The sequence below is a fragment of the Gorilla gorilla genome, chromosome 5, assembly GCF_029281585.2.
Source record: "Gorilla gorilla gorilla isolate KB3781 chromosome 5, NHGRI_mGorGor1-v2.1_pri, whole genome shotgun sequence".
NCBI classification, from domain to species: Eukaryota; Metazoa; Chordata; class Mammalia; order Primates; family Hominidae; genus Gorilla; species Gorilla gorilla.
In genome coordinates this window covers 111,825,974-111,853,335 of record NC_073229.2, presented here as the reverse complement: position 1 = coordinate 111,853,335, position 27,362 = coordinate 111,825,974, and the positions used below count along the sequence as shown (strand labels likewise).

The window sequence follows — 27,362 nt, the reverse complement described above, 5'->3', positions numbered from 1 at the left end:
TCTTTTGCTTAGTTCCTCTTACACTCAAGCTGTGTAGGGGGATTTAAATTCCAACCCGGAACTCGGAATCGCGCGCCTTGCATGACGGAAGTCGTAGTTTCTGTGACTCCTCCCTTCCCGCCTTTCAAACCGATTCCTCCCGGTAGCTAAAAACTACAACTCTCAAAATGCATCCTCGGTTTGGCCCGCCCCCGTGCGCAAGCGCTCTGAGGCCGCCGGATTTGAATCGGCGGCGTTGTTATTGACGCCATATTGGGGCCGGCGGCGGGTGGGAGAGTTCTACGGGGGAGGGGGAAGCGGTTGGACGTGTGCGCTTGGGCTCTTGCTGCCGCAGCCACCTCGCAATCTCTCTGCATCGATAGCCGCTCGCAAGCTACTGACCGTACTCGGGCGTATTAGGAGCCGCGTTCCAGCCTCACACCCCACGGTGCTGTTTTCGACTTCAGAAAGGATCTAGTCTCCACACAGAAGCGCCTCAGGCGCGGCGCAAAGCTCGAGCGGACGGCGGGGGCGGCCGGAGCCTCTCTCGGGGGAGCCGCGCCTGAGGAGGCGGAAGAACCCCCCTGACGCGACTGGCGTGTGCTTCTGCCCGCCACCGCCCCTCCCGCTCTCACCCGGGCCGTCCCTGGCCACTGCCCCTGCCGCGGAGGCAGCGGCGGCAGCGGCTCTCCTTTCCACAGCCGGCGCTCCGCGACCCGCTTGGCTCCTGAGCCCGTCGGGTAGGCTCTCCTCGAGTTCCCGCTCTTCACCCCTTCCCTCGCCCTCTTCTTTCGTCACCCCTCCCCGACCCCACCCGAGCCCGGCGCCTCAGCTGCCCCCGGCCATGGCGTGCGGAGCCACTCTGAAAAGGACTCTGGATTTCGACCCGCTGTTGAGCCCGGCGTCCCCGAAGCGGAGGCGATGTGCGCCATTGTCGGCGCCCACCTCGGCCGCTGCCTCCCCGTTGTCGGCGGCCGCGGCCACCGCCGCCTCCTTCTCCGCTGCGGCCGCCTCGCCGCAGAAGTATCTCCGAATGGAGCCATCCCCCTTCGGCGACGTCTCCTCCCGCCTCACCACAGGTGGGACCCAGCCCCGCGGCCGCCGGGGTAGTGGAGAGAACTGGGAACAGGGGTCCTGGGGCGTGGGATGCGGCCCCTGGGGTGGGGGTGCCGAACTGTGTGGTTCTTGTTCTTAGCAAAGTAGTAGGGCAGCCACGTTTTTTACTAGGTCCTCGTAGCCCGAGGACCTAATAAGACAATAGAAATGGGCTGATGTCAAGGGGATAGTGTTTGGAGGTGGGTAGGGGCTTTGCCTTGCCGGTATTGGGTAGAACAGGGACATCTTTTTCTTTGGGCCGAATGATTGGAATTGTTTCCGTAGTCGCTGGAGCCCCAGCGGAAATGATCAGAGAGGGCGATATTATTCGTAAATTTAGGCGAAAGGGTCACGTTTCACCCCAATCTGGATGTGTGCTTGCCGTAATCGATTGGTTGCAGCTATTAACTCTGGGACTGGGTGGTTTGAGGCGAGGCTACAGCCCCTCCTTCAGTTCAGACATGGCTGATTTTAGTATAGTGGGGGTGGGGGGTGGGGGATGGATGTCACTGGGGCGAGATCTAGGCCTGTCATTAATCACCCACAAGAACGCCACTTTGGCTGAGTCAAGACCTGTTTCCCTAGCAGGGTCAACAACAAAGAAAATGCTCTTCCCGAGTACTGTAATGTGATCACACTATACGTCTAGACCTTGAGAAATGTTGAACTTTTAATAAGCATATTGCATTGAAAATTGGGGCTGAGGAGTTGCTTTTATTTGGAAATGCTTTATTTTTGCCCAACAAAGTATGCTGGGGGAAAACAACCTAGCCTTGAGAATAATGAAGAAATCAACCCAAGATTCCAAGGGACTTCAGACTTTTGCTTTTCATCTTGAAACATTTCTTGAGAGAGACTATGGGGAATGTCTTTTGGCTGCTTTGTAGGGCATGTGTATGCCCAGTTTTTTCTGTACTTTGAAATCCTTGTGTGCCCCTGGCACAGTCCTAGGATAGGCTTTTGTGGAGTAGAAGTGTAAATGTTTCCTTTGTGTGTAGCATGCGAAGATTTCTGTGTGAGCCTTTAGTAATAATATCACCCTTTAGACAAAGCCTTTCCATAGCTTGATTTAAATGTCTCATTATCAGTAGCTTAAAAAAGTGAAGTATATACCTCTGTATTTGGTGACTTCCATTTGAAACTGACTTTAGTGTGGTTTTTTTTGTCACATTTAAAAATATTTTCTAAGCCCGTGGAGTGACCCTCGAATATGCAAGCTACCATTTTTGCTATTAAATATTTGGTTTAATTTAAGGACATACTCTTTTAGAGTTGTAGTGAGTTTTTACGGAAATTCTTAGATAAATTTATTTAATGACCTTACTAAACTGTGTTTTAATTAGATTGAAAAGGCATTTGTTGATTAATTGTTAGGCTTTACTTTGGAAAAAAAAAAAGGGAAACAGCCAATGTCGAGAATGAGCTACTGGTGGTTGACATTTTTGGAATTTGTCTTTTAGTGAAATGGTATCATTGGAAATTGAAATGGATTCTGTACTTAACTAATAAAGCCATTTCAAAATAAGGTCATCAAGTAGCTAACCAGCAATACATTTCAGTCGAGGGAGTGAATTAATACAGTGCTAGGTTTGGGAATTAAAGTACTATATCTCAGTGTCAAAATAATCTTGGGCATGTATGTGAACAAGTGGGGGGCTATACCATGTTCCTCCCCTTTAAAGCACACTTATTCAGAATTGTGATCCTTTGTAAACGAGTTTTCATTGGCATATCTGTAGCGTTGGTTAATACAGTTGGCTCCACATTATCTCAAGTTTAAATTAATTGGACTGTTGTAGTAAAACGACTGGAATTATTGGAATTGTTTAAGCCAGCTGATTGAGATTCACATTCACTTTCCAAAATACTGCTATTTTCTTCAAGGTGTTTTTTTTGACATCTACTTTGGAAGTTTGATTATATTCTGAAACCTAAAATCACATCCTTATTGATTCTGAGTCTGCTAAAAGTTATTTCAACTAATTTGAATATTATCGTAAAAAGTTTACTTGAGAAAACAAGTTGAAATTGAAGTTTTGACTTGCTAAAATTACATTTTTTAAACTAGTTTTGAATGACATTCTAAATGTAATTTAGTTTGACTTTGTGTTTATATGGCCAATTTGGGGTATGGTCCTGTATGTTTTTCGTAATGTCATAATGGGAGCTGCAGTGTTGTGCAGGTATCAAAGAGCTTCCCAGTTTTCATGTTAGTAAACTTGGAAATAATTTTCTCATGCACCTGATTTTTAGCTTCCTATTTTAACACCGATTATTCTTAAACTTTATGGGAGTAAATACCCATCTGTCATTAACTAAAATGAATAGTTAGGTTTGGAAGTAGACAGTGGCTTACCAAATTGAGATTGGCGAACTTGTGGGAACTCTTTGTTTTCCTTTCACATCTGTGAGTTCAAATATAATACAAATAATGTAGAACTAGAGTAATAAAGTGATTTTTTTTCAGAGCATGTATACAATTTATTTTATCATTGTTCTCTAGATACTTTCAGTTTCTGATGGCATAGCTGAAGTCATGTTGTGGCTTTATTAGTTTCAGGAACTTGGATGTCTGTTTTAAACCTTAGCTATCATTTTAGTCATCCCAGGAAGTTTGACTTGACTATTCTTATTTAAATATTTTTCAAACTGTTGCAACTTAATACTAGGAAAAAGGAAGGACTAGCTGAGCTGACGGAAGTTAAGCTTGCTTTCTTAACCGCAAGGCTTAGAGCCTTTATTATGCTAATTGGCATTATGAATTTTTTAGGGGCTCCTTAACACACAGCTATCCCAAACCTGTTTTTTAGGACACCTAAGTGTTACTAATTCAGAAATGCTGTCCAGGGTCTAGGGATGGTTGACAAAGTACAGCCATATTTTTGTGTAGCGTGAGAGCTAAGAATGTTCTTTACATTTTTTAAATGGTTGGAAAAGAATCAAAAGAATTATTTTGTGACACGTGAGAATTATGTGAAATTCAAATTTCGGTGTCCATAAATAAAATTTTATTGGAACACAGCTGTGCTCATTCTTTTTTTCTTTTTTGTTTTTTTTAAGTATTGTTCATTGCAGGTGACGATGGCAGAGTTTAATAGTTGTCACACAGAGTATATTGCCCCCAAAACTCCGTATTTGCTCTCTGGTGTTTACAGAAAAAGTTTGCTTACCCTCATGTGGGGTGTCAGCAGTGAGGTCCCCTGGGTATGGAAAAGGAAAAGTGATCAGTGGAAGTAAGGGGAGGGGGAGCAGAAGCATTGAATATCGTTGGTGAAATGAATGCCTCTAGTAGCTGCATCAGTACTTACCCTGGTAAGTTAGTTGAAAACCAAAGTATGCTTTACTATTGGTTTTTGAAACATCTCATAATACTACCATTTAGCCAAAAGATTGTCATGACATTCCCAAGAAAGAATTTTAATAAAACCAAAATATTGCAACATTGTAAGAGACCGTCAATCAAATCCAGCACATTGTTTTCATTATGTAGTGAATGAATGGGCTGAAGATACCCTTCTGTGAATGTTAATGTATTTGTGAGTTTGTTAGGCACATTAATTCACATTGTTTATGGCTTGGTACCGTTAATCTGCCTTAGGAATTGAATTCTGTGAAGAGTTAAGTTCCTTTGTAAGAACTCATTGTACTTGCTGGAAACTTGCCATTAAAAATGGAAACTGCATCTTGTGAATGGGGAAGGGTTTACAGGAACATAGATTGTTCACCAGACATTGATGCATGCCTGCAAACGGAGACACCAGCTGGCTTCAATGAAATATAAATGGTTCTAGGCAAACAAATGAGACGTCTGTTGGAGGAGGCTGCGTCTCTCTTCAGATGTCATTTATATTGAGCCAGAAGTATTTTTTAATATTTTGTGGTTATTTAGACAGCTGTTAAGTTGCTCCTAGTTTCTCACTGGATTTGGCAAATAAATGTTTTTAATGGTCTTTGTACTTTGAATCTTAAACCTGATATTCTGTTTAGGACTGTGTATGTAGCTGCAGTTACTGCATATTTCTATGATTTATGCATTTAAGAATCCTGTAAGTTTATGGCCATTAAAAACTGCAGTTGTATTCATTACTGATATAGAGCTTTTTTTTTTTTTTTTTTTTTTTTTTTTTTGAAGACAAAGTCTTACTCAGGCTGGAGTGCAGTGGCATGATCTCAACTCATTGCAACCTCCATCTCCTGGGTTCAAGCGATTCTCGCGCCTCAGCCTCTGGAGTAGCTGGGATTACAGGCGTGCGCCACCACACCTGGCTGATTTTTTTTGTATTTTTAGTAGAGATGGGATTTCACCATGTTGGCACGGCTGGTCTTGAACTCCTGACTTCAGGTGGTCCAACTGCCTCGGCCTCACAAAGTGCTGGGATTATAGGTGTGAGCCTGTGCCGCTGGCTTTTTTTTTGTTCGTTTGTTTTGAGACGAGTCTCACTCTGTCGCCTAGGCTAGAGTGCAGTGGCGCAATCTTAGCTCACTGCAACCTCCGCCTCCCAGTTTCAAGAGATTCTCCTGCCTCAGCCTCCTGAGTAGCCGGGATTACAGGCGCACACCACCACCACGCCCGGCTAATTTTTGTATTTTTAGTAGAGATGGGGTTTCACCATGTTGGTCAGGTTGGTCTTGAACTCCTGACCTCATGAGCCACCTGCCTCAGCCTCCCAAAGTGCTAGGATTACAAGCGTGAGCCACCGCGCCTGGCCTGCCGGGCTTTTTTTTTTTTTTTTTTTTTTTATGGAGTCTCACTCTGTCCTCCAGGCTGGAGTGTAGTGGCACAATCTCAGCTCACTGCAAGCTCCGCCTCCCGGGTTCACGCCATTCTCCTGCCTCAGCCTACCAAGTAGTTGGGACTACAGGTGCCCGCCACCATGCCTGGCTAATTTTTTGTATTTTTAGTAGAGACGGGGTTTCACCGTATTAGCCAGGATGATCTCGATCTCCTGGCCTCATGATCTGCCCGTCTCAGCCTCCCAAAGTGCTGGGATTACAGGCGTGAGCCACTGCGCCCAGCTCCCGGCTTTTTTATTAAGATAGGAAAATAAAGCCTAACTTGAGCACAGCAACACATAGGCTAAACATGGCTAGATTAGAGGTTAGCCCCTTCTTTAGGTGTGGAAGGTATTCACTATGGTTGCCACGGAGACATAACCTGAGATGTAAAGGAGAATAATATAAATTTCTTCAGTTTTTTAATGGCTTTATTGGAAAAATAATGTAGTACATACTAATCAGGTCTTTGTTTTGTTTTTGTTTTCTGAGACAGCCTTGCTCTGTCCCAGGCTGGAGTGCAGTAGCACAATCTCGGCTCACTGCAATCTGCCTCCTGGGCTCAGATGATCCCCCTGCCTCAGCCTCTCAAGTACCTGGAGATACAGGCATGTGCCACCATGCCCAGCTAATTTTTGTATTTTTTTGTAGAGATGGGGTTTCACCATGTTTCCCAGGCTGGTTTCAAACTCCTGGGGCTCAAGCAATCTGCCCGCTTCAGCCTCCCAAAGTGCTGGGATTACAGATTTGAGCCACTGTGCCCGGCAGGTTTTTTCTGCTAAGTATTTTGATAGACCTAGAAAGAAAGTGATAGACAGCTTTCGGTTTGGAAGATTGAGAATAAAAACTTCAGTGGAAGTGCCCAGTTGTGAGTATCTTTCCTATTTGAAAAGAGATTTTTCTCTTTATTAAAGAAGAATGTGAAGTAATAGCATGGGTTAAGTTTGGGCCTCTTGAATAGTTGGTTCATGAAACTAGATAATGGTATTAGGAGTGGGAGTAAGTATTTTCAAGTACCTATCACTGAATTAGTTAACCAGGAATTTGTAGTCCCTGTAGTGCTTGTGTTAATCCTATGCCTAGCACCGTTGATTCAAAGAACGTTCTCTATATATGTGAAACTACAGGTAATTTCTTGCCTTTGAGAGCACCGCCTGCTTTTAAAAAGGTATGAGAGAAAATATTTATTTAAGCCTATACAGAGCAATCAGGCATCTTAAGTCTTGACATTTCCCAAGGTTCTTAGAGTTGCTATGGTTGGAAAAAAATGTAATTTCAGTTTTACCCTGTAATTCTGTACCAAATTTTCTTTTTAGACTGTTCTATGACATTGTCATAATGTGTAACATTTTTGACAAAAAATGTGACTCCAACGAGTCGTAATAATACTGCAATTAGTTTAAGACTTTGAATAATACTTTTCTGAGGAACTTTAAGTATATTTCTCTCTTCATTTTTCTGGATAATGATGAGAACATGGATTACATGAATTACAATATTTTAAGTAGACCCATGTATAAGAATTTTTCTATTAGATATTTGCTCATTGGAAGAAACATTTTAAAGGGTTTCACAGGATTTTTAGAAGAAAATACTTTTTAATAAGTTCTGATTTATTTCCAAAGAAATTGAATTATTTGTTATAGCAAGTTTGTCACATGAGATGATACTGTATCTATATTAAGCAGGGAATCCTTGCAGGTAATTTAAAATTCTAGTGGATGTTAGTTTTTCAGCTTTGATATTTATTTTGGGCCTATTAATCAGAATTTTACAGTATAATAGATTTTGTAATATTTTTGGTGATGAGGATTTTACAGTACAACAATTTCTGTAATATTTCTTGTGATGGTAGGCTTTGTTGGGTGGTAAACTTTCTAGATAAGAAAGCAGCTCATAATAATATACTTTTAGTTTGTCTTGGGGTGTAGCTTTTTTTCCCTTTAGTTTTTATCTGTCACAAGTGTCACAGGCAGATCATCTTGAGATGTACTAGTGGCTATTGTGATTTTATTAACATTGTAATCTTTCCATTAAATACAACTTCTGGATTTGACTTTTTAGGTCTTTTGATGTACCTGGATTTCTTAACATTATTAAAACATTTAAATTCTTCTTCTAGAAGTCACTTGTTCAAACCCTTATGAACCTCATTTGAGTTCCAGATACTGCACTGGCTAGGCAAAGAATAGTAAGAGTCTCTCTTGAGAGACTGATGATAGAGCAGCCACTGTTGATACTTTATTAGCTAGCACTTTATGCTTTATCAGTATACCTATTTTCATTTCTTATTAACATTTTTCCACATTAGTATTCATTTCCCCTTTGATAGCCTAAATATTGAAATTGGTTTACTGATTAAATCACTTTTGAAACAGTTTTTTTCCTTAAAGTGTTAAGGCTTGTTTACTGAGTTTCTGAAATTGTGTCAGTATATGATGTGTATTCTCACTTTGGTTAGCATTCATTTTCATTTCTGTTAATGTTAATTCTTATAAAACTCCCTCAAAAAAATCAAACTAGATGGAATGGTTTGAGAGAGGGACTTGGATTTTTCTTTTGTTTATTTTTGTTGAACTGATTAGTAAATGAAGAGTAGAATGTACAGTGAAGTTTGAAGAAAGCCAGTTTTTCAAACATTACTGTCCCCCTGAACTGTGCCTTTTAATTATGATAGGAGATTGTCTTGTTCCTCCTACTAAAATATGATTATCTAGAAGAACTTTTCTACATGGTATACTTGATTTAAAGTATAGAAGATTTTAGTTGCTATGATAGGGGGACTTGATGTTCACTGTGACAGTCTTTCATAGCCCAGGGTAAAATAGTGCATTATCAGAGCCTGGCATTGTAATTAGTTGTACATGTGTGGAAATACTGACCTATCAACTTGGAATAATTCTTCACTTTTTTTTTTGAGACAGAGTCACGGTCTGTCGCCCAGGCTGGAGTGCAGTGGCGCGATCTTGGCTCACTGCAACCTCTGCCTCCCGGGTTCACGCGATTCTCCTGCCTTAGCCTCCTGAGTAGCTGGGATTACAGGTGCACACTGCCACACCTGGCTAATTGTATTTTTAGTAGAGACAGGGTTTCCCCATGTTGGTCAGGCTGATCTTGAACTCCTGACCTCGTGATCCGCCCGTCTGGGCCTGCCACAGTGCTGGGATTACAGGCGTGAGCCACTGCGCCCGGCCATTTCTTAACTTTTAAAACACCAATAAAGCATTCTGGTTAGATATAAATACCTGTCCTAAGATGAGGCATTTTAGACTCTTGAAGCATCCCTTATATACATTTCTGGATGTAACATGAAGAGGTGTTACAATTTTTTTTATAGCTAGTCATTGCTGTTTCAGGGGTCTCATTAGATGAGAGTTATGCTTCATTTTGGTTATTGCCTTTTTCTTTTTTTGAGATGGAGTCTCACTCTGCTGACCAGGTTGGAGTGCAGTGGCGCAGTCTCCGCTCACTGCAACTTCCGTCTTCTGGGTTCAAGTGATTCTCCTGCCTCAGCCTCCCGAGTAGCTGGGACCACAGGTGCCCACCATCATACCCGGCTACTTTTTTGTATTTTTAGTAGAGGTAAGGTTTCACCATGTTAGCCAGGATGGTCTTGATCTCCTGACCTCGTTGATCCGGCCACCACAGCCTCCCAAAGTGCTGGGATTACAGGCGTGAGCCACTGCGCCTGACCAGTTATTGCCTTCTTGACAATCCCATTTTTTGAAGTTTCAGTGTATGAAAGTATAAATTATGCATAGTAGTGATGTCTGTATTCTAACTCCTGTTTTCTAAAAGTTAACTTTCCTCTTTGTGATGTTTATTTATTTTTGAGACAAGAGTCTTACTCTGTCGCCCAGGCTGGAGTGCAGTGGCACGATCTTGGCTCACTACAATCTGCCTCCTGGGTTCAAGCGATTCTACTGCCTTAGCCTTCTGAGTAGCGGGGATTACAGGCGTGCGCCGCCACACCCAGCTAATTTTTGTATTTTTAGTAGAGACAGGGTTTTGCCATGTTGGCCAAGCTGGTCTTGAACTCTGACCTCAGGTGATCTGCCCACCTCTGTCTCCCAAAGTGCTGGGATTACAGGCATGAGCCACCACGCCCAGCCCATTGTGATTTATTTTAACATTAAATGCTAATAGAATTTTGATTAAGTGTAGTAATATACTACTGGAGAGGGTAGTAGATGTTAAGAACTTGGGCCCTGAGGTCAAACCTGGCTCTGCCGTGTTCAAGCCGTGTGACATTGCAGAAGACACTGAAGCAGAGCCTCATTTTTCTCATCTCAGGAAATGTGCACATGATGATAGTAGCATATGCTTCTTAGGGTTGTTGTGAGAATTAAGAGCATTTACTGGCCAAGTGATGGAAATGGTCTCAAGAAGGCAACCTCAAATGGGACTTTTACTTACCAGCAAATTTGCCTTTCAGTGACTAAGCCTGCCTTCTACAAAAGAGTTGCCATCAAATCACAGTTTTTTCATTGTTTTTAGTACCAGCACTACTGACATTTGAGCCTGTCCTGTTTTAGTATCATCGAGGATTAAACAATTATTAAAGCACTGTATATAGTGAGGGAAAGATTCCACTTTTCTCCAAAGTAACTTTATCCTCTTGATTATTCCCTGTTTCTTCTCTCAATTGGATCTTTGCTTTTGGCTTTATATATTCCCAAGCCTTCCATGAGAAAGTAAAAGAACAAAACATACTCATTTTCCTCCAGTTATCTTCCAGATTTCCTCCACTTCAAAATCAAATTCAAAGAGCTTTCAAATAGTCTGTTTGCTTCCATTTCTTCAGTTCTCAGTTCCTGACATGCCTCAAGCAGCTCCTGTCAGGTCATCAGTGACTTCCATGACACTCAATCAGTCCTCCTCTTATTTGACCTTTCTTTCAGCATTCTGCCTGCTGGCACACTCCTTTCTTTTTGAAATGCCTTTTTCTCCTTTGACTACAATTTCCCTCTACTCCCTAGCTGTTCTTCTTCTCTTTACCTGGGCATTAAACCTTGCAGTTCTTTAGTTCTAGCTTTAGCTCCATGCTTATCTCACTTAATAGCTCCCTAAGCAGTCACATGCCTGCTCCTGACTTCAGTTTCCATTTACAGATGTCTCTTTAATTTGTATCTTCAGTTGGTTCAGACAGTTCCTCTTTAGTTGCAGCCATGGGAAATTTGGACTTTTTTTTTTTTTTTTAAGATGAGTTTTTGCCCTGTTTCCCAGGCTGGAGTGCGGTGGTGCGATCTCGACTCACTGCAACCTCTGCCTCCTGGGTTCAAGCAATTCTCCTGCCTCAGCCACCCAAGTAGCTGGGATTACAGATGTGTATCACCGTGCCCGGCTAATTTTTGTATTTTTAGTAGAGACAGTTTCACCATGTTGGCCAGGTTGGTCTCCAACTCCTAGCCTCAAGTGATCTGCCCACCTTGGCCTCCAGAGTGCCGGGATTACAGGTGTGAGCCACCACGCCCAGCCTAATTTGGACTTTTTATCGTCAGATCTTGGTAGCGCCTTCCCTCCACCACTAGAAGTCAGAATTTTTGTGAAATCGATTGACTTTTAAATGTTCACAACTAATTTACAAAATACATGGGATAAATAAGAGATGTATGTAGACTTCTAATGAGTGTCTTATGGTGTGAGAGGTGGTCTTTTTGTTGTTGTTGTTGTTGAAACCATCTCACTCTGTTGCCCAGGCTGGAGTGCAGTGGTGCAGTCTCCGCTCACTGCAACCTCCATCTCCTGGGTTCAAGTGATTCTCCTGCCTCAGCTTCCCTAGTAGCTGGGATTACAGGTGCCCGCCATTATGCCCGGCTAACTTTTGTATTTTTAGTAGAGATAGGGTTTCACCATGTTGGCCAGACTGGTCTTGAACTCCTGACCTCAAGCCATCTGCCCACCTTGGCCTCCCAAAGTGCTGGGATTACTGGCATGAGTGACCGTGGCTGGCCTGAGAGGTGGTCTTAATTCCTCTTTTTAATAAGTGGTCATGTTGGTAAAGTAAATGAATTGCTTCATCATCAGTCACGTAATGATGAATATGAATTTCCTTTTTTAAAGTGTATTAGGAGAGATGAAATAATCATTGTACATAGGTTAATGTCATGTAATGAGTTTTCCTAAGTAGGTCCAATCAAGTTAAATTAATTTGCAGAATATTTTCCTCCTACAGGAGGGGTATGTCTAACTTAGAATTACACTTGATCTTAGCCAAAAGGCTGAGAAGCAATGAACTGACAACTGCAAAAACCATTCAGGTGAGGGTGGCAAAATAAAATCATTTTAATTTTATTTGTAACACTTTGTAATCCCAAAGTGCTGGGATTACAGGCATTGGGATTACAGGCATGAGCCACCGCCCATGGCCAAGAGAGTTGTTATTTTAAGCAGGGGCTAGAAACTTTAAATACGCATAGTTCCAGATGTGTAAATGATTTAAAGTAAAGTAGGAGGGAACTAGTGAATTCCAGTCCTGACCAGCAGCATCACCTCATAAGGAAAGTAGAATCTTAAGCTCCACCCTTCAGAGTCTACATTTTAACAAGATCTGGAGGTAATCTGTGTGTGCATTAAAATTGTAGAAGCACTTGAGAACTTAGGCCCAAAAGGTAACAGTCACTTTGAATCTTCAGCTGAGTTTTGCTCTGTTATCTGGTTTTCCCAAGAGTAGTCAGAAGTCTGACTTTATGTGTAAAACCACCCAGTTTTTAAATGGCCACAAATTAACATGTTTTTAAAAAAATCATGTCCATGGGGCTGAGTTTGGCCTGTTAGTCATCAGTTTTGCAAATCCTGGTTCCAGGTATGCTTTTTTTGTTTGAGACCGAGTCTCACTCTGTTGCCCGGGCTGGAGTGCAGTGGCACTATCTCGGCTCACTGCAACCTCTGCCTCCCAGGTTTAAGCGATTGGGATTACAGGCATGCACCACCTTGCCTGGCTAATTTTTTTGTATTTTTAGTAGAGATGGGGTTTTGCTATGTTGGCCAGGCAGGTCTCGAACTCTTGACCTCAGGTGATCCATCCACCTCGGCTTCCCAAAGTGCTGGGATCATAGGCATGAGCCACCGCGCCTGGCCCGGGTATGCTAATTTTTTGGGGGGTGCCTGAACAAGTTGTTATAGGAGATTGTTTTGTTCTTCAGCTTGATCGTGGTGTACTGGTGTCCTCAAAGAGTCTGCCTTCTCAGTCTCTGCAAGCTGGCTTAGGTTCTACATTTATACTTATATAATATTTAACTGTATAAAAGGCATTCATTTATCTTCCCTACAGGAGGAGGAACAACTAGAATCACTACAAGGTCAAATTCTTTGATTTCACTGGTACTGTATAGCTAGTGCTACTTATTTGAAGTAAATTACTCAATTTGTTAAAACCCTGCAGGTAAATACACATTACATTGCCCCTGTGGCTGTGGTTAATTGGAATAGAAGCTGAACCTTTTGCCTTGGAACCAAATTGCCTTTTGCCTTGGCCTCCCAAAGTGCTGGGATTACAGGCGTGAGCCACTGTGCCTGGCATTTTTTTTTTTTTTTTTTTTAAAGACACGGTCTTGCCAGGCACGATGGATCAGCCTGTAAACCCAGCATTTTGGGAGGCTGAGGTGGGAGGATCACCTGAGGTCAGGAATTCGAGACAAGCCTGGCCAACCTGGTGAAACTCTGTCTCTACTAAAAATACAAAAATTAGCTGGGCGTAGTGGCGGGCACCTGTAATCCCAGCTACTCTGGAGGCTGAGGCAGAAGAATTGCTTGAACCCAGGAGGTGGAGGTTACAGTGAGCTGAGATCACACCATTGCACTACAGCCTGGGCGACAGAGCGAGACTCTGTCCCCCCACAAAAACAAGAAAAAAACTCAAGGTCTCACTCTCGCCTAGGCTGGAGTGCAGTGGCGCTATCGTAGCTCACTGTAGCCTGGCACTCCTGGGATCAAACTATCTTTCTACCTCATTTTGCCAGTAGCTGGGGACTACGGGGGCAAGCCACCGCACCTGGCTAATTTTATTTTTTATGTTTGGTAGCGATAGAGTTTTCGCTTTGTTGCTCAGGCTCGTCTCCAGCGCCGGGCCTCAAGTGATCCTCCCGCCTCGGCCATGCGTGAGCCACCGCGTGCAGCCATGCTTTCTTTGTTATTACTCTATTTTGATAGCTTGTAAGTTATTTGAGAAAATACTTAAAAGTAGTTAAGAGCTACATAACAATAGCAACAAGGTTAATGTATCCCCTTAGTGTAATGTAAGCTGGAGGTGTAAAACTTACATTTACCTGCAGAGTTTTAACAAATTGAGTCGTTTCTTTCAAATAAGTAATCATTGGCTATATGTACCAGTGAAATAATAGTATTTTAAAGTGAATTTAAAATGGTATCAGCTCATTCTTTATAGTCCAATAGCTCTTAGTTGGATAAGAATATTGTCCTTAAGATTCCATCAAGGAGAACATAACTGTTTTAGTTTCTGAAGAGATGATCCTGGGAAAATAGCCAATTAATAAAGATGGGTCTCCAGAGCAACTCCAAGTTGTGTTTTTTTTTTTTTTTTTGAAACGGAATTTTGCTCTTGTTTCCCAGGCTGGAGTGCAATGGCAAATTTTGTATTTTTAGTAGAGACAGGGTTTCTCGGAGTTGGTCAGGCTGGTCTCGAAATCCCAACCTCAGGTGATCTGCCCACGTTAGCCACCCAAAGTGCTGGGATTACAGGTGTGAGCCACCACGCCCTGCCCAAGTTGTGTGTTTTAATTTAGAAAGTAGTCATGACAGTATCTAGTATGTAGTTCAGAACTGTACGTTGCTCTGTTATTTTGGAACAGTGTGTCTTAGTTTTAAGTCTTAATGACTATTGCAAGTTTTCTTTACTTAATTATGTACAGGTTTCCACATCATTTGTGTTCCTGACTAGAACTGGCAGACTTTCAAGATTTTTTTTTTTTTTTTTTTTTTTTTTTTTTGAGTCTAAGTCTCGCTCTGTCGCCTGGCTGGAGTGCAGTGGTGCAATCTCGGTTCACTGCAACCTCTGCCTCCCGTGTTCAAGCAATTCTCCTGCTTAAGTCTCCCGAGTAGCTGGGATTACAGGCGCCCACCACCATGCCTGGCTAATTTTTGTATTTTTAGTAGAGACAAGGTTTCGTCATGTTGGCCAGCCTGATCTCGAACTCCTGACCTCAGGTGATCCGCCTGCCTTGGCCTTCCAAAGTGCTGGGATCACAGGCATGAACTACTGTGCCCAGCCACAAGATTTCTTTTTCAATTCCATTGTTTGAATTGTCTTTCTAGGTCTACTTTAATTTTGTGTTTTCCAAAGATATTCCATGGAGAAATAAATGGTATTGACCTATAAAATGGTACAGAGGGGCCCCATACACCTAAACTTAAAACTGTTCGTGAAACCTTAATATTTGATTTAGTAATGATGTCTGGAGGAAAATAGTAAAGCTTTATGGGTCTGGAGCAGAAGTTTCTAGTTTCACATGTCAGATTTTTAGAACTTAAATTTATGGACCCTAGAAAGATATTTTGACACCCCACCTCCCTTCCTTTGTGGTTCTCAAACTTATTTTTAGTTGCTTCTAATTCCATGTTCTTCCCTTTGCTTAGTCTTACCTTGATGCTGTTTATCTTGCCCCCATCAATTCCATTATGCTTTTTATTCCATAACTACGTTCTCCTGTTTATATTGTTGACCTTATTCATGGTGTCCAGCATTTAAGTAATCAGTGGCAACTAAAAAGAGGCCTTTTCTTTCCACATTTACCTTATTTATTTATTTTTTTTAAGATGGAGTTTTCATTCTTGTTGCCCAAGCTGCAGTGCAGTGGCATGATCTCAGCTCACTGCAACCCCTTCCTCCCGGGTTCAAGCAATTCTCCTGCCTCTGCCTCCCAAGTAGCTGGGATTACAGGGGCCCGCCACCACACCCAGCTAATTTTTATATTTTTAGTAGAGATGGGGTTTCACTGTGTTGGCCTGGCTGGTCTCAAACTCCTGACCTCAAGTGATCCTCCTGCCTCAGCCTCCCAAAGTGCTGGGATTAAAGGTGTGAGCCACTGCTTCCGGCCTCCTAATTTGTTGTTAAAAATATTCCAAAGGAATAGGTGCTGACCTGTTGATACCGCCTACCTGCTAAGGAGAATTTTATTAGCAATTTTAGTGTCATGTACTAGGTTTGAGAATGAAAATGCTATGAGTCGTAGAACTTGCTAATAATGACTTCCATTTAGCAGTATTTTATGGTAAAAGAGTAAGGTAGTTTTTAGGATTTAGAAAAAGAATATATAGCCATTTGTGTGCTGTAGCTTGTCTTGAAGATAACTCTAGATATTTTGCTCTAAATGGTTGCTGCAAATTCAGTCTATGCCTCATAAGCCAAATAGGAAGGCATATGGTTAAAACTGGCATATGCAACTGATAATACAAGTGAAGCTTGGACTTCTTTTTTCTTTAATGAACTGTAAATTGTGTTGGCAAGACAATGTCAGATATTACGTGTACCTTGGATAAAATATTAACTTGCTGGTATGATAAGAGATGGCCAGATCTAAGTAGCTTAAGACTAACTAGACAAGTACTTGACTGATACGTGGAAGGCCTTTATCTACCTGGTATGAAAGCAACTCAGGTTAGCCAGGTATCTAGATTGAGCTTAGCAATGTAGTTGTAGAATATTGAATCTGAGGAAATTTCTTGAGTTATCAGCTTCAAGACTGTTTATATCCCTGAACTGAAATAAATTGAGCTTGAGGCCATTGCAGTTAGCTGTTCGCTACTTGTGCGGGTGAGATCTTGGCCAAGTTAAATTGGACCCTTCACTGCATAACATTGTTGATCACGTTACCAGTATTAGAGCATTTGAGGGCACAGTGTGGCTTAGATGACATAGTTGCATCATATTAGATGTAAAAAGCAATGCAGGCAATAGTATTAAAAATTCTTCAGCTCTTTAGCTGAGAATATTAAGTGTTGGCAAGGATATGGAACAGCTGGAGCTGTAATACTTTTATGGTAGGAATGCAAAATGACAAAACCACTCTGGAAAATGGTTTAGCAATTTTATTTTGTAAGAACAAAATAAACCCTTTATTCGCCATATGATTAGGCAGCCCATTCCCACTCCTAGGTATTTATCCAAGAGAAATGAAAACATGTCCACCAAAGACTGGTACTTGAATATTCGTAATAGTCCCAAATTGGAAACAGCCTAAATGTCCATTAACAGGAGAAAGGCTAGCTGTGTGTGTATATATACATACATACGATGGAATACTCACCAATAAAAAGGAAGTTCTGATTCATGCAACATATATGAATCTCAAAAGCATTTTGCTGAGTGAAAGTAGTTCAGACATAAAAGTCTACACTCTTTATGATTCCATTTATGTGAAATTCTAGAGAAGGCAAAACTATGTAGTAATAGCAGATGAGTGTTGGTGGACTGTATGGGGGAGTGGTGATAGTGGTAGTGAATTAACTGCAGAGAAGCCCAAGAGAAGTTTTTGGAGTGATAAAAAGTTATTTATCATAGTTACGTTAGTTCCAAAACTGTATGTATGTACTTGTCAGAACTCAAATGAATTGTACATTTAAATGGTGAATTTTGTCATTTGTAAATTATACCTTAAAATTGTTAGTGATGTCCCTAAGTATCTGGTGGTATGGAGTTTTACAAAGATAAATTTTTAAAAGTTTTACTGTTTCTTAATTCTGGGTTAGCTTTCATTTGAGATTATCAAATGAACAACATTGAGGTTGTTATTATACAAGGATTCTTTTGGTACATTTTAGTTGTGCTTTGGTTGACTTGTGAAGCAGAAGTAAGACTAAATCTGAGAACAGCTATGTGGTGATGAAAGAACGTATATAAGTCACACAATTTAGCTGGGCATGGTGGCTCGAGCCTATAGTCCCAGCTACTTGGGAGGCTGACGCAGGAGAATTGCTTGAACCTGGGAGATGGAGGTTGCAGTGAGCCGAGATCACGCCACTGCGCTCCAGTCTGGGTGACAGAGCGAGACTCCATCTCAAAAAAGAAAAGAAAAGAAAAACCCTTTAGATTGTTGTTACTGAAAAGAGGTCTGTTATTAAAAAATGAGGATATTTGTGTTTATCCTGGTTGATACTGGATGTTACATTAGTTTTATTGGGTACCTCTGGTGAATATTAGGAAACCCATTTATATCAAGGTATGCTTACCATTCAGTAGACAACTGTTTCATGCCAACACTGATAATTTAATAATTTAACCACTGTCACTCGATTGGAATAACTTTGTTTTCAAATTACAAAGTAGTTCAAATAAATGGAAAAGAACTGAAAATGACCATAACCTGTATTAAACAAATGTTAACAAATGAAAAATGTTAAATACAGCTAAAGCACCCCGACATAACCATCCTGAAATTAATCATTATAGACCTGTTTATGTACACATGAATGAGTGATTTTGTACTTAAACTGCACATTCGTGTATGTATAAACAGGTCTTTTTATACAACAAAATTTACGTAAATGGTATCTTTAACTGGATATGTCTTGCCACTTTTTTTTCAGTTTAAATAATGAAACAGGCAGTATCTAAAATGTTTAAGGAACTTATTTGTCCTCCCAGAGTCTCTCAAAAATTCTAAAAGTTCTTCTCCTAGGGAAATAAAGTGAGAAAATAAGTGACAGGATTTTGTAGATATGGTGGTTATCTACGAAAACCACCAGTATTAAATTTTAAAAAGAATTATTGTATGTAAATCTTTAGCTTTCTTTTTTGTGTGTCATAAAGACAGGGTCCCTCTCTGTTGCCCAGGCTGGTCTCGAACTCTTGGCCTCTAGTGATCCTCCCACCTTGACCTCCCAAAGTGCCAAGGTTACAGGTGTTGAGCCACCACACTTGACCAATATCTAACAGTTCTTAAATTAATGCATCATTGTAGAATTGAATGTTAAGGCTACACTCCACTCTTATCAGTCTTTTTATTGCCACCTAAACATTTCATTTTTGTTTAATCTTGCTTTGGATTTTGGTTAGTAAACTTCTAGGGATGTAGTTTCACATTGATAACCTGTTAACTTGGGAGCTATGGAGTATGGAGGTGTAGTGAGGAAGTCTGGAAGGGGAGTGGAAACCCCTAGGCAGGGATTTTCTGGATGGGCCAGATGGTAATTATTTTGAGTTAGAAATCTTTCTGAAATGAATCATACTGGCCTAAAGGATGTGCCAGATATAATTTTACTCATTTGTGTGATTGTGGTTCAAGATAATTGCACTGTGGTATAGTGGTTCTTATTTATTGAGGACCTGTCATGTACCAATCACTTTACATGGTCTCCCCCTCACCCCACCCTCCAGCCCCAAGATTCAGAATGCTGTAGTATTCTTAGGTTTTATTGAGCTTAAAATAATTGGCCATGGCCATTTAATGTATGATGACTTTTTTAGTTCCCATCTACTTTGTCATTTTGTTGACCTATTATCACTTCAGACTGTTGTGTGCTTGAATATACATAATCCCCCAAGCCCCTTCTTATTTATGGGCTTGGAAAAGGCATAAAGGCAGTTGGAAAAGCCTGTTAGTGTAATAGTTCTATGTGATGAATAAATGAGCTTTAAGTTTGGAACTCTTAAGAATCTGAGTAAAATAGGTGTTTTGGTTCACAGACTCCTTGACCATTATTTTGATTGAAAAACTTTATTTTTGCTAGTCAGTGCTCAGCAAGAATATTGTTGAACAGCTGAATTCCAGTTGGTGTGTATGTGCTAAGTGAATGTCCCCATTTATGCTGAAATGAGTTCCTACCAAAATGTCAGTTTTCTGGATATTATTTGAAAGGAGTATTTTGGGTAGATTGGTCTACTAAGTAATGTTGGAAAGCCAACCTCTTTTTTAATGTGAAAGTTTTTATCTTGCAAATTTTAACTTTTTTATTTTAGAACAAATTCTGTACAACATAAAACAAGAGTATAAACGAATGCAGAAGAGAAGACATTTAGAAACGAGTTTCCAACAGACAGATCCGTGTTGTACTTCTGATGCACAGCCACATGCATTTCTCCTCAGTGGACCAGCTTCACCAGGTAGTAACATTTCTTGTCATTTACCAAGTTTATTATTTAGAGTGGGAAAAGGCTAATCCAAGTTGTCTTCAGTCATTTAAGCTACTGTATCTCCTCTGCGTTTTAAAAAAACTTTTATACAAGTAATGCATGACATCTTAAAAAATAATATGGTACAAAATAAGGAATTACCACCGGATTTCCGCTAACCAGAGACAACCACCTGCATATAATATCCCCAAAGTGGACATCCTGTAAGTACTATGATTTGTAGCCTTTATTTAAAAAAATTAACAATAGGCCAGGCACGGTGGCTCATGCCTGTAATCTCAGCACTTGGGGAGGCCGAGCGAGGTAGACAGGTCACTTGAGGTCAGGAGTTTGAGACCAGCCTGGCCAACATGGCAAAACCCTGTCTCTACTGGAAATAGAAAAATTAGCTGGGCGTGGTGGCACGCGCCTGTAGTCCCAGCCCCTCGGGAGCTTGAGGCATGAGAATCACTTGAACCCAGGAGGCGGAGGTTGCAGTGAGCTGAGATCATGCCACTGCACTCCAGCTTGGGCGACAGAGTGAGACTTTGTCTCAAAAAAAAAAAAAAAAAAAAACAATACTATATGCTCCTTTGTTAGGTATAGATGTACCTTGTCATGACTGAACACTTAATGATAGATAATTCAACTTAGAAGTTTTGCTGGTATAGTATTTTAAGAAATATCCCTGTATACATACCCTGCCTCACACACTTGTCTTATTGGGATAGATTTCTAAAGGTGGATTATTATTATTTTTTGATCCTGTATCTGTTTTCACCTACTTTTTGTTGGGGGGAATGTTTGCAAATAACCTTCCTTTTTAAAAAAAAAAAAAAAAAAGGGCAGGGAATAAGGGCTACTTGAAGCAAAGAGAAAGTTGAAGGTTTTGCTGAAAGAGAGCCATCAATAGTGGCTTTTACCTTTAGTAAAGTTCTCAGCAAAATAGCTTTTCTTGTGACAACAATTGCCTTTGTTCAACGCTTTCTCTCCTCCCCCTAGCAAGGGAAGGAAAACCTGGCAGAATAAAAAAATTTGCGGCCAGGCGTGGTGGCTCATGCCTGTAATCCCAGCACTTTGGGAGGCCAAGGCAGGCTTATCACGAGGTCAGGATATCGAGAACATCCTGGCTAACACAGTGAAACCCCATCTCTACTAAAATCCAAAAAATTAGCTGGGCATGGTGGCAGGCGCCTGTAGTCTCAGCTATTGAGGTAGGAGAATGGCATGAACCCGGGAGGCAGAGCTTGCAGTGAGCAGAGATCGCGCCATTGGACTCCAGCCTGGGTGACAGAACGAGACTCAAAAAAAAAAAAAAAAAAATCAAAGACCATAACATAGTCAAATAAAATTAGATTAGGAAACATGAACTTGTTCAAAACTAAATACTGCCATGCCCATTGTGGGGGCCAGGTATTAGTGGTTGAAACATAGAGGTGAGGGTTGGGCACTAGACTGTATTAGCAGGAAACCAAGATCATTATTTCCTTACTCACTTTACTTAGAAGATCAGTTAACTGGCAGTCTTAAGTAACGAAGCTGGGAATGTGAAAGTAAATTAAGATGGCCTTGGATAATTATGGAATAAAGCTGGTGTGCTTTGTTATTGTGGTATGCACAGTTATAATAAGCATAGTTAACTAGCTCCTGCCATGCAGGTTAACGGAGCAAGTTAAGAGAGTAAGTAATATTGGTTTAATACAATATTAAACATTGTAATGTTTAATATTGGTGGTACCAGGGCGAATTCACAGAGCGAGATGAAGAAACAATTGGTAACAAATGAATGGTGCACTTGAATATGTATAAAATACTTCTAGCAGTATTACAGTAGATGTTATTACTACAAAATATTTTCTCTTTTATTAAAAATATCCTAATAGGTATAAAAATGCTGAAGGAATATTTGAAATTGACAGATGCTGATGTTGCAGCTGCTTTGGAATTCTTAGTGTGATGACAGTGTAGTTCTATGGTATAGAGTTTTGAGCATAGCATTATCAGCTCAATGCTTGAGCTTATTTTTCCATGCGAGTTGTTGTTAACTTAATGGGAATTAGTGGTCAATGTGTTCAAAAACCTTTAGAATCATTTATGTTTCTCCAGCAAAGTAGATTTCAGAATGTCTTATTTTGTTTTTGAGACGGGGTCTCACTCCATTGCCCAGGCTGGAGTACAGTGGTGAGATCTTGGCTCACTGCACCGTCCACCTCAGCCTAGCCTGTAGCTAGAACTACAGGCACGTGCCACCACTCCCAGCCAATCTTTGTATTTTTATTAGAGACATGGTTTGCCATGTTGCGCAGGCTGGCCTTTAGCTCAAGGGTTCCACCTGCTTCGGCCTCCCAAAAAGTACTGGGATTACAGGTATGAGCCACCACACAAGCTAGGTTCCAGAATGTTTTTTAATCTTTTCAAAAAAGGATTCATGCTGTACCTTCTTTTTTTAAACATAAAAATTTATTGTGCCAACATGAAATTTCTTTTTTTTTTTTTCTGAGATGAAGTTTTGCTCTTGTTGCCTAGGCTGGAGTGCAACGGCATGATCTCGGCTCACTGCAACCTCCGCCTCCTGGGTTCAAGCGATTCTCCTGCCTCAGCCTCCTAAGTAGCTGGGATTACAGGCATGTGCCACCACGCCTGGCTAATTTTGTATTTTTAGTAGAGACTAAGTTTCTCCACGTTGGTCAGGCTGGTCTTGAACTTCTGACCTCAGGTGATCTGCCTGCCTCGGCCTCCCAAAGTGCTGGTATTACAGGCGTGAGCCACCATGCCCGGCGTATTTTCTTTTTCAATAAAGGAAAACCCCTTTCTAAAGGTGTGAAATGATGGTAGAATAATTACCAGTTCATTGTGTGTAGGCTCTTAAGATATTAATGGTATGGCTTTGAAGACTAAGTGTCTTTTTACAGGCATAATGATTTGTTATCCTGGGACTAAATAAAATTAAGTTTAGATCTGAGGTGTTCTTCATTCCTAGTGTAGGAAAGTAATTTAGTCACTAAAATACTTCATGATATGGTATTTTCCAGAAAGGAGATAAGATGTTTTGTAATGGGACCCATCATTGTAATGTTTAAGTTTTATGTCTTTTTCAAATTTAATTTTTAATTTTTTGTTTTTATTTTTTTGAGACGGAGTTTCACTCTTTTTGCCCAGGCTGGAGTGCAATGGCGTGATCTCGGCTCACTGCAACCTCCGCCTCCCGGGTTCAAGTGATTCTCCTGCCTCAGCCTCCCGAGTAGCTGGGATTACAGGTGCCCGCCACCATGCCTGGCTAATTTTTTTAATGTATTTTTAGTAGAGGCAGGGTTTCACCATGTTGGCCAGGCTGGTTTCAAACTCCTGACCTCAGGTGATCCGCCCACCTCGGCCTCCCAAAGTGTTGGGATTACAGGCGTGAGCACCACACCCAACCTTTCTTATGTCTTAAAGTTTTTTCTACTCACCTTTGGTCTTTTTTATCTTAATTACATCTTTCCGTGTTTTTCCAGCGTCACCAGCTGATGGAATTATTATTTTGGTTGTTTTAAGACTTGTGAAATGCTGTGCTTAAAATCTGATTTTAGGGCCGGGCGCGGTGGCTCACGCCTGTAATCCCAGCACTTTGGGAGGCCGAGGCGGGCAGATCACGAGGTCAGGAGATCGAGACCATCCTGGCTAACACGGTGAAACCCCGTCTCTACTAAAAAATACAAAAAATTAGCCGGGCGTGGTGGCGGGCGCCTGTAGTCCCAGCTACGCGGGAGGCTGAGGCAGGAGAATGGCGTGAACCCGGGAGGCGGAGCTTGCAGTGAGCCGAGATCGCGCCACTGCACTCCAGCCTGGGCGACAGAGCGAGACTCCGTCTCAAAAAAAAAAAAAAAAAAAAATCTGATTTTAAAATGCTTTTATATCAAGATTGAAGAGATCCAAATGAAACCTCTTCATTTAGAAACTGCTTTATATCATGGCTCTAAACCAGGTGCTGTTTTTTGTCCTCATTGTACATAGGGACTTCATCTGCAGCATCCTCACCGTTAAAAAAAGAACAGCCCTTATTTACTCTACGGCAGGTTGGGATGATCTGTGAACGTTTGTTGAAAGAACGTGAAGAGAAAGTTCGAGAAGAATATGAAGAAATATTGAACACAAAACTTGCAGGTATGAGGTGTATTTATTAGAGTTTCTGAGGAACTCAGTTGTGCGAAATGCATTTTCCACGTGTACTTTAATTTCACTTTCTATACACTAGTGCGGTATATTCTCTGAGAATGAGAAAATTTCAGTTCAGGAAAGAAAATTAACCTTCTTATAGCTCATGGCCCGCCTTGGTAACCTCAGGAAAAGAGTATTGGCTAGCCGTGTAGATCAGCAGTAATATTAGTAGGTACCCTGTACTAAAAACTGATGTTAGTAGTTTACCTCAATTTGGTTGTGGATTTTTTGACTTTATATTTTTCATAACTTTGCCATCAATCTAGACATTTAAAATATCTAATTGGCTGTCACTGTTTAAGTCATTTGAGTATCAAACTGCAGTCCTGTTTTAGTTATCAAAAAAATTCAGTAAAATTTGATAATTGAAGTAAATAAAGTTTATAATGTGTGGTAACATAAATAGAATGTTTAGCCACAGATTTACTGTTTATATAGATATGTAAGCTTTTTTATTTTAAGGAATTAATATAGAGGTGTTAATGTAGAGAAGATAATTTGTTTAGATATATAACAACTTTTTCTGTGATACTTGATCAGGTTTTAGGTAGTGTTTTGTTGTTAGCTTTTGTTAGCCTATTCTCATTGCAGTCAGTTGCCATTCATAGACCACATACAATGACTTTCAGAGTAGAAAGGTCTTTTTATTGAAAGTCTTTTGTTTTTAATTTTTTTTTTTTTTTTTTTCTGAGACGGAGTCTCAGTCTGTCACCCAGGCTGGAGTGCAGTGGCGCAGTCTTGGCTCACTGTAAGCTCTACCTTCCGGGTTCACGCCATTCTGCTGCCTCAGTCTCCTGTGTAGCTGGGACTACAGGCACCCGCCACCATGCCCGGCTAATTTTCTTGTATTTTTAGTAGAGACAGGGTTTCACCGTGTTAGCCAGTATGGTCTCGATCTCCTGACCTCGTGATGTGCCCGCCTCGGCCTCTCAAAGTGCTGGGGTTACAGGCGTAAGCCACCATGCCCGGCCAATTGTTTTTTTTTTTTAAGACGGAGTCTCACTCTGTCGCCCAGGCCGGAGTGCAGTGGCACGATCTTGGCTCACTGCAACCTCTGCCTCCCGAGCTCAAGCGATTCTCCTGCCTTAACCTCCTGAGTAGCTGGGACTACAGGTGTGTGCCACCATGCCCAGCTATGTTTTTGTGTGTGTGTGTGTGTGTGTGTGTGTGTTTAGTAGAGACGGGGTTTCACCGTGTTAGCCAGGATGGCTTTGATCTTCTGACCTCATGATCTGCCCGCCTTGGCGTCCCAAAGTGCTGGGATTACAGGTGTGAGCCACCGTGCCCAGCCTTCTTGTTTTTTTTTTTTTTGTTGCCCAGGCTGGAGTGCAGTGGCGCGATCTCGGCTCACTGCAAGCTCCACCTCCTGGGTTCACGCCATTCTCCTGCCTCAGCCTCCTGAGTAGTTGGGACTACAGGCGCCTGCCACCATGCCCGGCTAATTTTTCTGTATTTTTAGTAGAGATGGGGTTTCACCGTGTTAGCCAGGATGGTCTCGGATCTTCTGACCTTGTGATCCGCCCACCTCGGCCTCCCAAAGTGCTCGGATTACAGGCGTGAGCCACCACACCTGGTCCCAGCCTTGTTTTTAATTGTTAGGAAATAAATAAATCTCACCTAGCCTTTATGTCAGGTCATGTGATTGGACTAAAACCTAGGTTTCCTGACTAATAAGTTGCATGCTGTTTTTATTTGATACACTATTAGTACTACTGAGGTTATGTAAGTGATTTTGTCAACTTAGAATTGTTTTACTGTATATTTTGTATTTTCAGTTTATCTGGCTCTAATATTAAGGCATTTTACAAATGTAATTGACATGTACCTTTATTTATAGAACAATATGATGCGTTTGTGAAGTTTACGCATGATCAAATAATGCGACGATATGGAGAACAGCCTGCTAGTTGTAAGTATTTCACCTTTGAAGTTATAAACTGAAAATAAGACTGTCTTTTAAGGAGAAGACATTATAATTTTCATACTCAAAAAGAGAATTCAACAAAATTACTGAGAATGTATGGAGGAAATAGGCAGCATAACTTTGCAAGTCTTTTGGTTACTTAAATACCTATGGGCAAAATTGGGAATCAAGATCTAGTATTCGTTTGGATTTTGACCTGTATTTTGCACTAATTTTCTTTTTCTCGCCCTTTAGATGTTTCATGAATCACGTATCCTGCATTTGTGGGCTGCCTTGTTCCTTGTTGAGTTGTTGCAAGAGGTCCCAATTATGACATGCAGCAATGCCAATACCCCTTCTGTGAATACAGGTTATTTCAAGCTTTCGTCAGTGGCAACCACTCTTAGGCAGCAGCAACTGGTTTTGGAAATTTCCCTGATGTCAGTACCACCTGGATGTGGACCTTTGCTACCTGTATTAATACCAGTGGCCTCATTTTGCTGTATCATTACAATTTGGCTTCTTATATTAATGTTTGAAAAGGATTAAAGCTGGTATTCTAGAACATGCCCTTCACTGGTTGTGTAAATAAAACTGTAGAATGACACTTCAGATGAAGTTAGTGTGATTTTAATTGTGCACTACAACCGAGCTGTAACCAGTTACTAATTTTAGAATGTAATCCCAGGACAATATTAAGCAAATAGCCTGCAGTGCTTCCTGTGAAATAGTGAAGGAGGAGGGCATTTCTTCTGTATTCCAGGACTTCTTGGGGTTTCAGAATGGGTTTATATGATTTTTTTTTTTTGTAGTTTTATTTATTCTATCAGTCTTTTTAACAAATGTTTATTGCTGCATTTTTTTTTTTCCCAGTGTATCATTGTTTTACTGCCCTTGTAGTACTGGAATTTAGTTGGAAGAATAAAACATTTACTTCTATTCTGCTTGTTTCTTAATGTACAGATGGGGGTAGTATTTGAATAAAGTTGGTGTTTTAAAACGTAAGCATTTTCCAGGAATCAGTGAAGTTAATTTTCTAAGATTTGAGTGCTATTTCAAAACACTGAGTTCTGATTCTAAATGCCTTCTTCTGCCGGGCGCAGTGGCTCACGCCTGTAATCCCAGCACCTTGGGAGGCCGAGGTGGGAGGATCACGAGGTCAGGAGATGGAGACTATCCTGGCTAACACGGTGAAACCCCATCTCTACTAAAAAAAAAAAAAAATTTATATATATATATATATATATTCCTTCTTCTGTAACTTACTGCCTGATAGAATGTTACAGGTATTTTAATTGCTATAGAATTACCTCAGATATCAGTAGAATCCAGTTTTTTCTTTTAAGA

General features: G+C 41.0%; 1 protein-coding gene across 1 annotated transcript; it reads left to right on the top strand.

Annotated features, from left to right (window-relative positions):
• Positions 1 to 99: 99 nt before the first annotated feature.
• AKIRIN2 (akirin 2) lies at positions 100 to 26,627 on the top strand. The gene is made up of 5 exons (XM_004044389.5): positions 100 to 1,058; positions 19,763 to 19,906; positions 23,909 to 24,058; positions 25,950 to 26,021; positions 26,271 to 26,627. Exons 1-5 carry the CDS (start codon positions 824 to 826, stop codon positions 26,279 to 26,281), a joined length of 612 nt encoding a protein of 203 aa, XP_004044437.1. The 5' UTR covers positions 100 to 823; the 3' UTR covers positions 26,282 to 26,627.
• Positions 26,628 to 27,362: the final 735 nt, after the last annotated feature.

Coding starts and splice junctions, on each gene's coding strand:
- AKIRIN2 (XM_004044389.5), top strand. CDS start 824: ATGGCGTGCGGAGCCACTCTGAAAAGGACTCTGGATTTCGACCCGCTG. Junction 1,059..19,762: donor CTCCTCCCGCCTCACCACAG/GTGGGACCCAGC, acceptor TTTTTATTTTAG/AACAAATTCTGTACAACATA. Junction 19,907..23,908: donor CAGTGGACCAGCTTCACCAG/GTAGTAACATTT, acceptor CATTGTACATAG/GGACTTCATCTGCAGCATCC.